The sequence below is a fragment of the Phascolarctos cinereus genome, unplaced genomic scaffold, assembly GCF_003287225.1.
Source record: "Phascolarctos cinereus isolate Bilbo 61053 unplaced genomic scaffold, phaCin_HiC Scaffold_4;HRSCAF=312, whole genome shotgun sequence".
Taxonomy (NCBI): Eukaryota; Metazoa; Chordata; class Mammalia; order Diprotodontia; family Phascolarctidae; genus Phascolarctos; species Phascolarctos cinereus.
In genome coordinates, this window is record NW_027555847.1 from 228,061,324 (window position 1) to 228,074,045 (window position 12,722).

At 34.0% G+C, this 12,722-nt stretch overlaps 1 protein-coding gene across 2 annotated transcripts in view; it reads left to right on the forward strand.

Annotated features, from left to right (window-relative positions):
- Positions 1-12,722, forward strand: part of USP22 (ubiquitin specific peptidase 22) — a 251,414-nt gene that overhangs the window by 152,950 nt on the left and 85,742 nt on the right. For both annotated transcript variants that reach the window (XM_021008455.2, XM_021008456.2), the window contains one exon: positions 4,191-4,292. In XM_021008455.2, coding sequence (XP_020864114.1) covers positions 4,191-4,292 — 102 coding nt within the window. The remainder of the gene's footprint in view (positions 1-4,190; positions 4,293-12,722) is intronic.

Consider the following 12,722-nt stretch of genomic DNA (forward strand, 5'->3'; position numbering starts at 1 on the left):
TGCCCTTTCATTGTCCAATGTTACTTTTCATTTTCTAATATCATAAGCACAGGAAGACCCACCAAATATTAGAAAACTCATGGTGAATTGAGGAAATCTAGGCTCACTTGAGTCTGTAATAAATTCTCCAAGCTAAGTCTCCAGTAAAAAAAAAAATCTGTTTATTCTTGTATCCCTTTTGGTAGATTTTAGAGCAGTTCAATCTGTAGCAGGAGTGAGATGATGCCAGATTTTTGAACATGGAACTATTAGGATAACATTCTTTTCCTCCTCAAAGGGCTTTCCTGCATTTGCCTAGGACAGAACTTCATGCCTTGCATCTAGTCTCTGCTCATTTTCTAAATGTTCCTGTTTCAAAAGTCATGGGCCTAGGAGTTAACTATAACAGGAAAACAATTGCTCAGAATTAATTGCAGTGTCACACAATTGACTTTCATGTCCCCTTTACCAGGGAAAAGTTTGTGGTGACAGTTTTGGGGAAAAACAAACATCAAACATTTAATGAATCTGAAATCTATGCTAGTTAATCATCCAGCTGTCCTCAGCAAACATGGACTAAAGAGCCTCTGTTTGAGCTAGGCTGCTACAGAAGGCATTTTAATAATTTGCTTTGTTTTCATGGGCAGGGCCGAAGTCAGCAACCATTTTCAAGGAACTGCTGTATTGAAAAACCTCTTTCAGTGCAGGTTGATGATTGTCTAAAGGATAATCAACTACAAACTAGGCTGCCTTTTTTGATTCTTCAAATAAAACTGTTTGTTATCCATCATAGACCCAAGAACCACAGTCGTGTCTTTCCTTTTAGAGCAGGGATTCTTAACTGGGGTCCATGAACTTATATTTCAATACAAACATAAACTGTATTCCAATATAATTGGTTTCCTTTGTAATCTTACATGTTTTATTTTATGCCTTTAAAAACATTATATTCATAAGGAGTTCGTAAGTTTCCCTAGGCTGCCAAAGGGATCCATGACATACAAAAAGGTTAAGAATCCCTGCTTAGAGGAATGGCTATTGATAATTATAGATTATTTTTATTTTTAGTCCTTTTTTGAAATAGCATGAGTTGGTGCTAAAGCAAAAAATGTTGAACAGAGCAGACATTGGGACCCAGGATATTAACTTTTAGTCGCAGTATGTTCTGTTACTTTTTGTATAAAAAGGTTACCATAAATAAATTTCTTATGCTCATTTCCATATCCTCTTGTATCTGTGCTCATCTGTGTTACTTGTGCCACTTCACAAGTAACAAATAGAATGTAACTATTAAAATTTGCCTAACGTTAAGCCACAGAGTAACTGCTCAATAAAATCCCAAGTTAAATTCCATTAGATGCTCTTAAATTTAAAGTGTTAAATTAAAATCATTACAAAGCTATTAAATAGCTTTCACCTTTGAGAGCGCATCAAGGAAAATGAGTCAAATATTATTTTTACTCCTCACACAAATTAGAATTGGTCAATTCAGATAACCAGCCTATCATTCTCATTATATTAAACAGTACATCAAATTCATAAGGAAATGGGACAAAGTCAGGGAACAGAAGATGCAAACTTAGAAAATAACATCTGTTTTTGTATTCCAAATAAAGTGTAAGTAATGTTTTGGTGCAGGTATGCTTACTCATGAAGTTGGATCTTTGTCCTGTGGTTAGCCTTGCTCTTGTCCCACTTGAAATTGCTCAACTCTCATTAAAAATGTGCAGTTTAAGGATACTCATGTACTATGCTTGCATGAATATTTTTTTAGGGAAGTTTATTAAGTTTTCATTTAAAAGTGCTAGTCTATGTTTGCAAGAGGTTGTTAGAGAAATTATTTTTGTCCTTATTTTATTTCTGAGTCCATTTTTCATCACATTTGCTATTTTTATTTTAAAGAAAATGTTCAGTGTGACTGTTGGTGCAAATTATTATTACTCAAGTGCTTTTTGTTATGAAGGGAGAAAAACTCAAGTTCTTCTGTCTTTGAACCATGGAAGAATTCAAAATGGTTTTTTTATTTGACATATGGGTTTTTTTCCCCCAAGGGCTCTACTGTTCTAAGCTCTAAATTGATTTTTAAAGGTTGATGCCTTTAAGTGATGAAAGAGAACCTTGAAGGAAAGCATTGTGCCTGTGTCACTTTTCAGTGTTTATCTTTCTCATTGTTTATTTTGGCATTAATACCAAGAATTTTTAATTACTTACAAAGCAAAATCTACCTCTTCCTTCATGATGTATAAAGCAGTTGTATGGTTTACTCTGGTTTATATTTTATAAGAGTATTTAGATATTTACATCCATAATAATAGGATAAAACACATCAGTATATCTAAAAATATTACTTTTTACCAAATGACCTTAGTTAACCAGTGTGCTGTGGTTTAACAAAAAAAAAAAACCAAAAAAAGAACAAACAAACAAAAAAAACTAAATATGAACTCAAGTTTAGTAACTGGTTCTTCTAATTCATCTAACATAGTTAGTCAAGCAACTTGTTTGGAAAACTTAAAGCAAATTTGTATTGCCTTCTGCAGGGGCTCTGACTCTTCCCCCTCAGTAATACTCTTTTCACACTGCTTTATGCATGTAGAAACTAGTATAGGCACAAATGAATCAGGTGTTTTGTGGAGGATAGTGGGGCAGGTGGGAGTGAAGAAAAAATTAGGACACATAGTAAATTTTCATTCTCTCTCATGCTTGGTATCAAAATATATTCAATTGATAAAAGTAAAATAAAACCAAAAGAGAGGCATATCTTTGCAAGCATGTACCTTGGCAGATTATGAATATGAATAAATCTCATGCTTCTATGCAGATCCTTTTGAGGGAATGGTGACAAGGTTGAGGGGAAGCAAGGTGGGCATGACTCAGATTTTGGTTGGGTTAACTTGCTGTCAGTCATGGCTATTTCTGAAAATGAACATCAAAGACTTCTCCAAAATTAACTTGTACCGTGCTGAATGTGTGTAAGCCTTCAGCAGTATTTTCTGCACCTTTTCTTTTCTTCTTGTGTGATTTATAATTCATTTCCTGCACCATAGTTTCAGTGATATGCATTCTGCATAGAATATACTGAACTCTAATTGACTTTAATCTTTAGTTTTGAAATAAATTGCCTGTCTCAATGCCAACATGCTTTTGTAACTCACTATCACTGGTGTTGCATAGCAATTCCTTTTTTTTCCCCCCTGCATAGAATACTGCAGCAGCACTTTAGTTGGTCAGTTCTCAGGTCTTCTTTGTTGCTATGGTTTTTCTGTTTCAAATTATAGTAGAAGCACAAATTCTGTATGCATTAACCTGTCACGTTTGCTGTTTGCCCTCTTGGTTTTTGTTCTCTCTGACTTCAACAACTTCCTATTCTTCCATTCCTCAGAAAAATATCTATAACATAATTGCAACTAAATGAGAATATATTGCTTTGTGTAAAAATAAATAAATTTTTTTAAAATTCAGTGATTCTACAAAATGTGTGTCTGCAGAAAACAGACTTTTTAGTATGTTCTAATGCATTCATCTACTGATGTGATGCTATAATCCTATAGTTGAGCCATATTGAAATTTTTGGCAGCCTTTAACATATAGGCAGTTCACATTTCTGAATAAAATGTGTATTGAGTTCACTTTTGTTTGCTTTTTAGTTATTGTTAGTTTTGCATTGCATCTTTTATAGGATTCAGCTGTCCAGTAAATTGGATCCATTTAAACTTTTTCAAAGGTATCCTTCAGTTTTAATCCTTTAGTGAAGAAGTTTTCATCCAAATTTACTTGTATTTCTACCATCTGTAGATGATCTTGAGGACTCTAACTGTGTTGGTGCCATGATGTTTCTGAATCTCCCAAAAGTCTTGGTGATTCTTGACAAACAAACAAGATCAGAATAACATTGGTACTGGAAGAGATTTAATTTAGAACTTTTTTCCCTCCTCTGTGTATAGGTATAAGCACTTCTTAGGAACTATTGGAAATTTTTTTTTAACTTCATCATTCTGTTTAGTTAATGTCAAAGTCTGTTGTTATCTCTACTGAATAGTTGTGTTTAAAAAAATGGGAGGATGAAGTGAGACAAAACACAGAGAGAATAGAAATTATAGGGCTACATATGTTAAATTCAACTTACTGGACGCTGTATCATATCCTTTATTTGAATACATCCTTGTTGAAACTTACCTAATGATCCCTGAAACTCTCTTTTATCATTTCAGGCATTGGAGAGAAGTATTCAACTTGGGAGCCAACCAAACGGGAGCTAGAATTGCTTCGACATAATCCGAAGCGGAGAAAAATAACCACAAATTGTACCATAGGTAAGTGAAGGAAAAGGTCTCAAATCATTCCTTTGTTGTGATAGTAACAACAACAGTAATAATAGTAGCTAGCATTTACATAACGCTTTAAGATTTGCAAAGCCCTATGCAGATATTCTTATTTTGCCCTAAAAACAATCCCCATTTTACAGATGGGGAAACTTAAGTAACTTGTCTGGTGTCACATAGTAAATATTTGAGGGCAGAGCTGAACGTAGGTCTTCCTTACTCCAGACCCAGTATGCTATCCTCTTCACCACCTTGTGACCAAGTTGCGAAGTTAGAATGAGTTGTCTTTCTTCTCCAAGTTATAGCTTAAAATGTGTTTGCCAGGTTTCGCTCAGTTACTGTAAACACTGGGAAATGTGTTTACTAACTCACTTGTTATTATACTTCTCTCTTGTCCTCCTTTTCGGTGTGTGCACACAAAAAAATCCATCCTACTCTTGAACTACTCATCCTTTCTTATCTAGATGAGAACTCAGAGGGTAGCAGACTCTTTGCTGCCCTAAGATAGGAATCTCATCCTGTGTTAACCTGGTACCTATGTACCTATATTTGGAGGCTTTCAAAATAAATAAAGCACCTTCCCAGTTAACTTTTAGAATGGGTCCGCCAATGGGGGAAAAAATCTTCATGGACTCAAATGTAGAGTGAAGCGAGTTTTTAACTACTGATTTGTTAGCAATGCTATGCTTTCAAAAAGATTGTTTTCATTTATGAATCCGTCCTATAATATTTAAGGAGTCATTGTCTGCATTAACTTCTGGGTTCATTGCTAGTACACTAAAACATAAAGAATATGAAAGATTAATATGTGAAATTTGGGATTAAGAAACCAGCAGTATTAAGGAGGAAACTGGAAATAATTCATGTTAAGAATTTTCTAGTAGTTAGAGTTGGCTAACATGTTGGAAACATAAAGAGGTATTGAATGGAATGGTCTAATTACCATTGTTTAAGAAGGTATGTTTTGTGTACAAGTCTAATTTTGATGATTTAGTGAATCCAGTGTTTTCATCAATGAATCCCTCCACTGGTACAGATTTTAGCCTCTCATCATAGGAAATTCTTATCCATACCTTTCCATATATCATCCACAAAACATTCAACCAGTGCCCTAAGGAACTTCCTCTTATTACTTTAGAATTGAGGGAGTAGGATACCAGTATGCCATTAAAGTCTCCTACCTCTTGTTTCATTGTTGATATGCAACTGGCTCACCTTCTTTCCTTATAAAACTATCCTTACTAATATTTTTTTTTTATTGTATGAGCTTGTCATGATTGATTTCTTGCAACCTGCTTCCTCCCAGCATGTTTATTTCCATTGCTTCTTAGGTTTATTTGTGATTTCTGTTTTTCTGAGATTATGGGTATTCCATAACATCTGACGATATAGCATCTCTGGGAGATATATTTGTATTAAGGATTTGTCTTTTGTGGTGATTTGGGATCATCCAAAGCACTGTATGACTTTTCCATCTGCAACACAATCCAATCCTCCTACTCCAGCAGTGCAGAGTATAATTTTTGGGTTTATGCGTAATTTCTCAGCAGAGGCAGGGAATATCATTGCACCACAATTCAGAGACCGATATGTAACATGCTGTTTCTGAATATAAGCAGTTGTTTTATTTCATTGTTCTTCTCTTTTACTTTTACCATGTGAAGGGATTATGATTAGATCCTTCAGAGATTTTTTTTTTAATTCAGACTGTTAAAAGAGGTAGTTCCAAGTTTATGAAACTTTATTATGCACTACAAAAGAAGAAAAATACCCACCCAACACAGGAAATCAGGGAAATGACTGATCTTTTTTCATGGGCAGACATGCTTTAATAATTTCTCCTACTGAGCCTTTCAGCTGTCTGTATGCCTGACTTTAAAAAGAGATGGAAAAAAATCAAAGCACACAAGAGATTTAATGTGCTTTCAGCTATAGTTAAAGAAAAAAGATTTGCTTTCTTATGTACACATTCACTGGATGTGTACGTGTTAAGACCAAGGAAAAAATACATTTGTCCTTGAATCTTTTCTTTCATCCCCAGATACTGCTAAATATATACCTTCTTCAAAATCTTCCTGTTACAATCCTAATACCAATTTATCTGCTTTGATTTTTGAATCGGCAAACAAGCTATATGCCGAATAAACATTATACTGTATTTTAATGCTACTGTCTAAAAATGAAAGGTTTTTAATTGACCAATAATAAACTATACATTAGCAGATCTATTCAGTCATCTAGGAAGATAAATTATTTAGAGGACTATTGTCATAATTTCTACTGGTTTCATTGAATATCCCTGATCCTGAAATTTCTGCCAGTAATTATGACATATGTCTGAGCAGCATATTGCCTATTATTCCTAAAAATCCTAGTCTGATAAATCTGCTTTTCTTTTTTAAAGTTCAATAAAGATCAGCTATACTAATTTTTTTTTCGTTTTTGTAGAGCTAAGATAAACGTTCATATGAGCTTTCTTTCTTACAATCAACTTTACTTTTATTTCCTTTGGGAAAATATATGGATTACTAAAAGGATGGTTCTTGGTTTCAGATTGGTGCAGCCAATGGTGCTGCCAACAGCCAAGCGTATCAGCAAACCCTTTCTCTTAGGGCACTATACTTGAGCTCAGCCTAAATGCAGCAAGAGACTTAAAAGTGAAGGAGAAGAGGTGGGAACAGCCTGTGCAAAGAACACCAGGGGAGGAGATGGGATGTCTTGTATAGGGCATAGACACTAGCCACGTCTGGCTGGAATTTTGTCAGTGATCTCCTGATTCAGTCTATATTTTCTGCTCCTTCATAGAATCCCTTTCTTCCTTCAGGACTCAGCTCAAATACCATCTTCTACTCCTCAGCTGCTAGTGCCCTTCCTTCCCCAGAGTACCCTGTATTTACATACATTTTCTGAATACCTCTATATTTCCCCTGATAGAATGTAAACTCTTGGGATACAGTAACAGTTTCACTTTATCTCTTGCATCTAGTACAGTACCTGGCACGCAGTAGGGGCTTAATAAATATTTGTTGATATACTATTAGAGGAATTGAATTAAATAAACCATGACATTCTTACTGTAAGGGACAAAAAGAAATTGCTTCTAAGTGGAAGGATAGCTCCATAGATTATTGTTGAGTTGGTTTTATTGTATACCCAAAGACAGCAAAAAACATACTTTCAGGGGACTTTTCTTTATCTATCATTGTTGTTTTCTTTCTCCCCCCCCCGCTTCTTTGGTGAGGCAGTCAGGGTTAAGTGACTTGTCCAGGGTCACACAGCATTGTCATTTTCATGATAACTATTTTAAGACCAGTACAAAAATAATTAACTTGCACACTAGCATCTATTGCAGAGGATAAAGAGATAAAGAAAATCTGTTAATTACCCAAATTAAATCAACATTTACTTTAATACTTAGTGACCTTAACATAAATGTGGGTGTAAAGGGGGATAGTAAATGTATTTTGAAGGACCTAAATAGAAATTTAGAAAAGTTAGATCTATGATTAGGGATTACTGAATGAGAATAGAAAAGAAAATGAGTAAATAAATAAGTAAGTAAATAAGTAAATGGGTGTATATGTATATACATATATATACATTTTTTTTTTACTACATACACTTTTATAAAAAATTGACCTTATATTATGACATTAAAACATCACAAAAAAATATGGAAGAACAGAAATATTAAACATTCTTTATGGTCCAAAATGTAATAAAAATTGTAGTCAATAAAAGGCTTTTGAAGAAAGAATTAAAAAAATTTTGGAGACAGTTTTTTAGGATTAAATTCTAAAGAATTGATGGGTCAGGACAAATCATAAAAAAAGATAATTTTGTAAAAGGTAATGAAAATAATGTGAGAACGTACCAAAATTTTAGGGATGATAGCCAAAACATTCCTCATAGGAAAATTTAGATCTCCAAACATTTCCATTAGCAAAAGGGAGAAAGGGTAGGTTAGTGAATTGAGCCATGCAATAAAAGTGCTAAAAAATTCACAAATTTAAAAATCCAGTAAATGCGAATTGAGAAATTCTGAAAATTAAAAAAGAAATGAACAAAATTTTAAAAAAAATTTAGCCCATTGAATTAATAAATAAAACAAGGAGATGGGGTTTTTTAAACCAATACTATGGACAAATATATTATTTAATATTAAAAAAAGCAGAAAACCAAATTACAGTTATTAAAATGAATAAGGAGAATTCACAACAAATGAAGAAATTAAGAAAATTATTAGGAACTCATTTGTCCAACTCTGTTTTAATAAAACTGATGTCTTAAATCTCAGAGGTAGTTGAACTACATAGTTGAACTTCCGAAAGAAAAAACCCTGGGCTCAGTTATATGTATAAGCTGATTCTGTCAAACATTCAAAGATAATTCCAAAGTTATACTTAATTGTTCACAAAAATAGGAAAAGATAGGATTCTGCCAAATTCTCTCTGCAATGCCTAAAACAAGGAAAGTCTAAAAGGAAAGCTGTAGACCAATATCCCTGATGAATATCCAGGGACAATTTTAAAATACAGCATTAGCAAAGAAGCAGTAACAACGTATCCAGAAAAATTTTTCATTATGACTAGGTTGGATTTACTCCAGGAATGAAAGGTTGGCACAGTATTACAAAAGGTGTAGAAGAAATAGACCATTTCAATAAAATAACTATTAAAATAGTATGATTATATTAATAGATGCAGGAAAAGCTTTGACAAAATACAACATCCATTTCTGTTATAAAAACACTAGAAAACATAGAGATAAATGGGCCTTTATTAGTAAGTGGCATCTGTCTAAAATGAAGAGTAAGCATTCCGTGAAGTGCGTTAAATAAGAGACCTTTTCATTAAGCAAGGATAACCATTAATATCGCTAGTTTTTGATATAGTGCTAGAAGAGCTAATTGTAGCAATAAGAAAAGAAAAAGAAAAAAAGCAAGCGAGTAAGCATAGGCAATGAGGAAACAAAATTAATGTCTTTTGCAGATGATATAATTGTTTACTTAGCAAACCCTAGAGAGTAAACTAAAAAATTAATGAAACAATTAAAATCTCCAGAAAAGTTGCAGAATATGAATTAAATCTATATAAATCATTAACACTTATTTTTATTACCAACAGAATCCAATAGGAAGAGATAGAGAAATTCCATTCAAAATAACTACAGAATATAGAAAATACTTGAGGGAAAACTACCTGCTGAGTCACCCATAGTAACTATGTGAATGTGATTGCAAAACACTCTTTACAGAAATAAAGGCAAACCAAAATAACCTGAGAAATATTAATTGCTCATGAGTAGGCCAAGCTAATATAAAAAAATGGTAATATTATGTAAATTAATATACTTCAACAGTGTAATCCCAATCAGACCATCAAAGAATAACTTCATAGAACTAGAAGACATAATAAGCAAATTTACTTGAAGGAACAAAAGGTCAAAAATATCAAGAGGAATAATGAAAAGAAGTGGGAAGAAAGGGGGGCTTAATAGTATCAGAATTGTATACTACAAAGTGGTTATCATCCAAACAATTTAGTATTGGTTTAAAAGTAAGAGAGGTCAATCATTGGGACAGATTAGTTATATAATATACCTAAGCAAATTAATCTAGTGGCACAGCATTCAGTAAAGACCCTGTTTACTACAATAAGAACTCAGTATTCTACAAAAACTGCTGGGAAACTGGAAAGCTGTCAGGTCAAAATTAAGTTGAGACCAGATATGTGCCAAAGGAATGATACTAAAAACCATACAATAAACAAATTAGAGAGACAAAGAAGAAATTACTTTTCAAATTTGTAGCTAAGTAGAAGAATTCATGACCAAACACAGGATAGAGAGAATCACAGAAGATATAAATAAACAATTTTGACTGCCCCAAATGTAAAAATTTTTATACGAACAAAACCAAAGCAGCTAAAATTGTAAGAGAAACAATTAACTGGGGGGGTGGGGGTGGATCTTGGCAGCAAGTTTCTCTAATAAAGGTTTCATTTCCAAGATATATAAGGAAGTCATTCAGATTTAAAAGAATAAGAGCTACTCCCCATTTGATAAATGGTCAAAGGATATTAACAGACAATTCTCCAAAAAGGAAGAAATCCAGTCTATCAGTAGCCATATGAAAAAAATGCTTCATTACTATAAATAGAGAAGTGCAAATTAAGCAACTCAGGTTCCATCTCACACCCATCAAATGGGCAAAGTTGCGAAAAGGGGAAAATGACAAATGTTGGAGGAACTACAGAAAAATAGGTACATACATTAATGCACTATTGAGCTATGAATTAACGTCCAGTCATTTTGGAAATCAGTTTGGAACCTACCCCAAAAGCACTAAATTGTATATTAGGAATGGTGCATGCCGCTACTAGATCTGTGTCCCCTAAAACGGTCAAAGAAACAGGAAAAGGATTCCCAAAATAAAAATACCTAAAAGAGCTTTTATGATAAGAAAAAAAAATGCTAGAAGCCAAGGGGGTGTTTGTTCTTTAGATGTGGCATAGCTAAACAAATTATGGTATATGAATGTAAATGGAATGCTGTTGTGCTATAAGAAATTACCAAAAGGGGTGGTTTCAGAAAAACCTGCAAAGACATATGTGAATTGATAGAGAGTGAAGTGAGCAGGACCAGGAGAAAAACGTACATGCTAGCAACAACATTGTAAAGATAATGACTGTGCAAGAGCTCTGCAGTGACCAGGTACACAGTACAGTACACAGGATTGATGATGATACATTTGCTGCAGACAGCAAGATGCAGACAAAATAACATACATTTGTGTGTGTGTGTGTGTGAATTAATTCATTTATTTTTAGTTGTCAGCATTCACTTTCATAAGCTTTTGAGTTTTAAATTTTCGGTCCTATCCAACAATCTGGTATAGGCTCTGCATATACATTCACATTAGACCTACTTTCACATTAGTCATTTGTAAAGAAGAATTAGGACCAATGGGATGAACCATGAGAAAGAAGAAACAAAACAAAACAATAAAAAAATAAAGAGAACAAATAGTAAGCCTCAATCTGCATTCAAACTTCATAGTCCTTTCTTTGGCTGTGGGCAGCATTTTCCATCATGAGGCTTTTGGAGTTTTCTTAGATCCTTGCATTGCTGAGTAGAGCCAAGTCTATGAAAGTTAGTCATCATGCAGTGTAACTGTTAACTGTGTACAACCTTCTCCTGGTTCTGCTCACTTCACTCAGCATCAGACCATACAAGTCTTTCCAGGGTTTTATGAAGTCTGCCTGCTTATCATTTCTTATAGCTCAGTAGAATTCCATTATATTCATATACCACAGCTTGTTCAGCCATTCCCCAGTCGATGGGCAAGATACAAGTTTTTAGTCTGTGGGGGGATTTGTTTTGCTTAGCTCTACACGCTTGTTATAAAGGTTTTGTTTTTCCTCTTTTAGGGACGTAAAACAAATTTTTCTTAGTTGAAAAAATTAAATTATGATATTGGAAACATGGTTCAAGAATAAGATAAAAGCTTTTATACTGTCCAGAAGTTGTATGCTGTCAGCAATACTTCTTTAAGAGTAGAGTTGGGATGTGCTAGGCAAAACAAACACTAGGTGACTTTGGGGAAAAATAAAATTTGTCATATTTTAACAGACAAGAAACTATTCTTTTATTGAGTGGGAGTCATTTCTGAATCTGCTATCCATGAACAATCAGCTTTATGATCCTTTTCTTCTTTTCCTTTTTGCTTCTTGGGAAAAAAAAAGCTGAACCCTCACAGATTAAGTGGCTTTGTTTTTCTGGTCATGATCTGAGAATATGAGGCTCAGCCTCTTGAGGAAAAGTCTGTTTCAGCCTGTGAACTGATAGTAATGTTCCTTTATCTAAGAAAGGAAAACAGGCAGACTAAGACAAGGTTTGATGAGTGTGAATGAGAGGCAATGGACTTTTGTAGTCTGTTTTCCTAGCCCTGCTACTTCTCCTAAAACTGTTAGTACCCCGAGGAAGATCAGTGTCATCCTCAGACTCTTGAGAGGAATTAACTAGAGAATCTGCTGGTCTCTAATTAGCATTTGAAGTGATTTTTGTGCCCTAACACTTCTGCTTGCCCAGATTGAATAATAGAAAGAATTATGCTCAAAAGCATTAAGATAATTAGGTAGAACCTCCTAGATTCTCTTCTTGAGTGCTTATACTAAAGGCAGAGCTGACTGAACCTTTTGAAGAGAACCCACCCCTCAGTATTTTCCCAACAGTGGCAGATGGATTTCAAGGCTGTATAATACCAAACTGTAAATAAAGAAAAAGAGAAGTATGAGGAAAATAAGTATTACAGTAAGACTCCCATGTAAAGGTGGCAAGCGGAAACAAGGACATGTCAATGTTAGCAGAAACTTTCCTTTTCTTTATTCTTAATATCTTTCATGCCTAACACCCTAACTA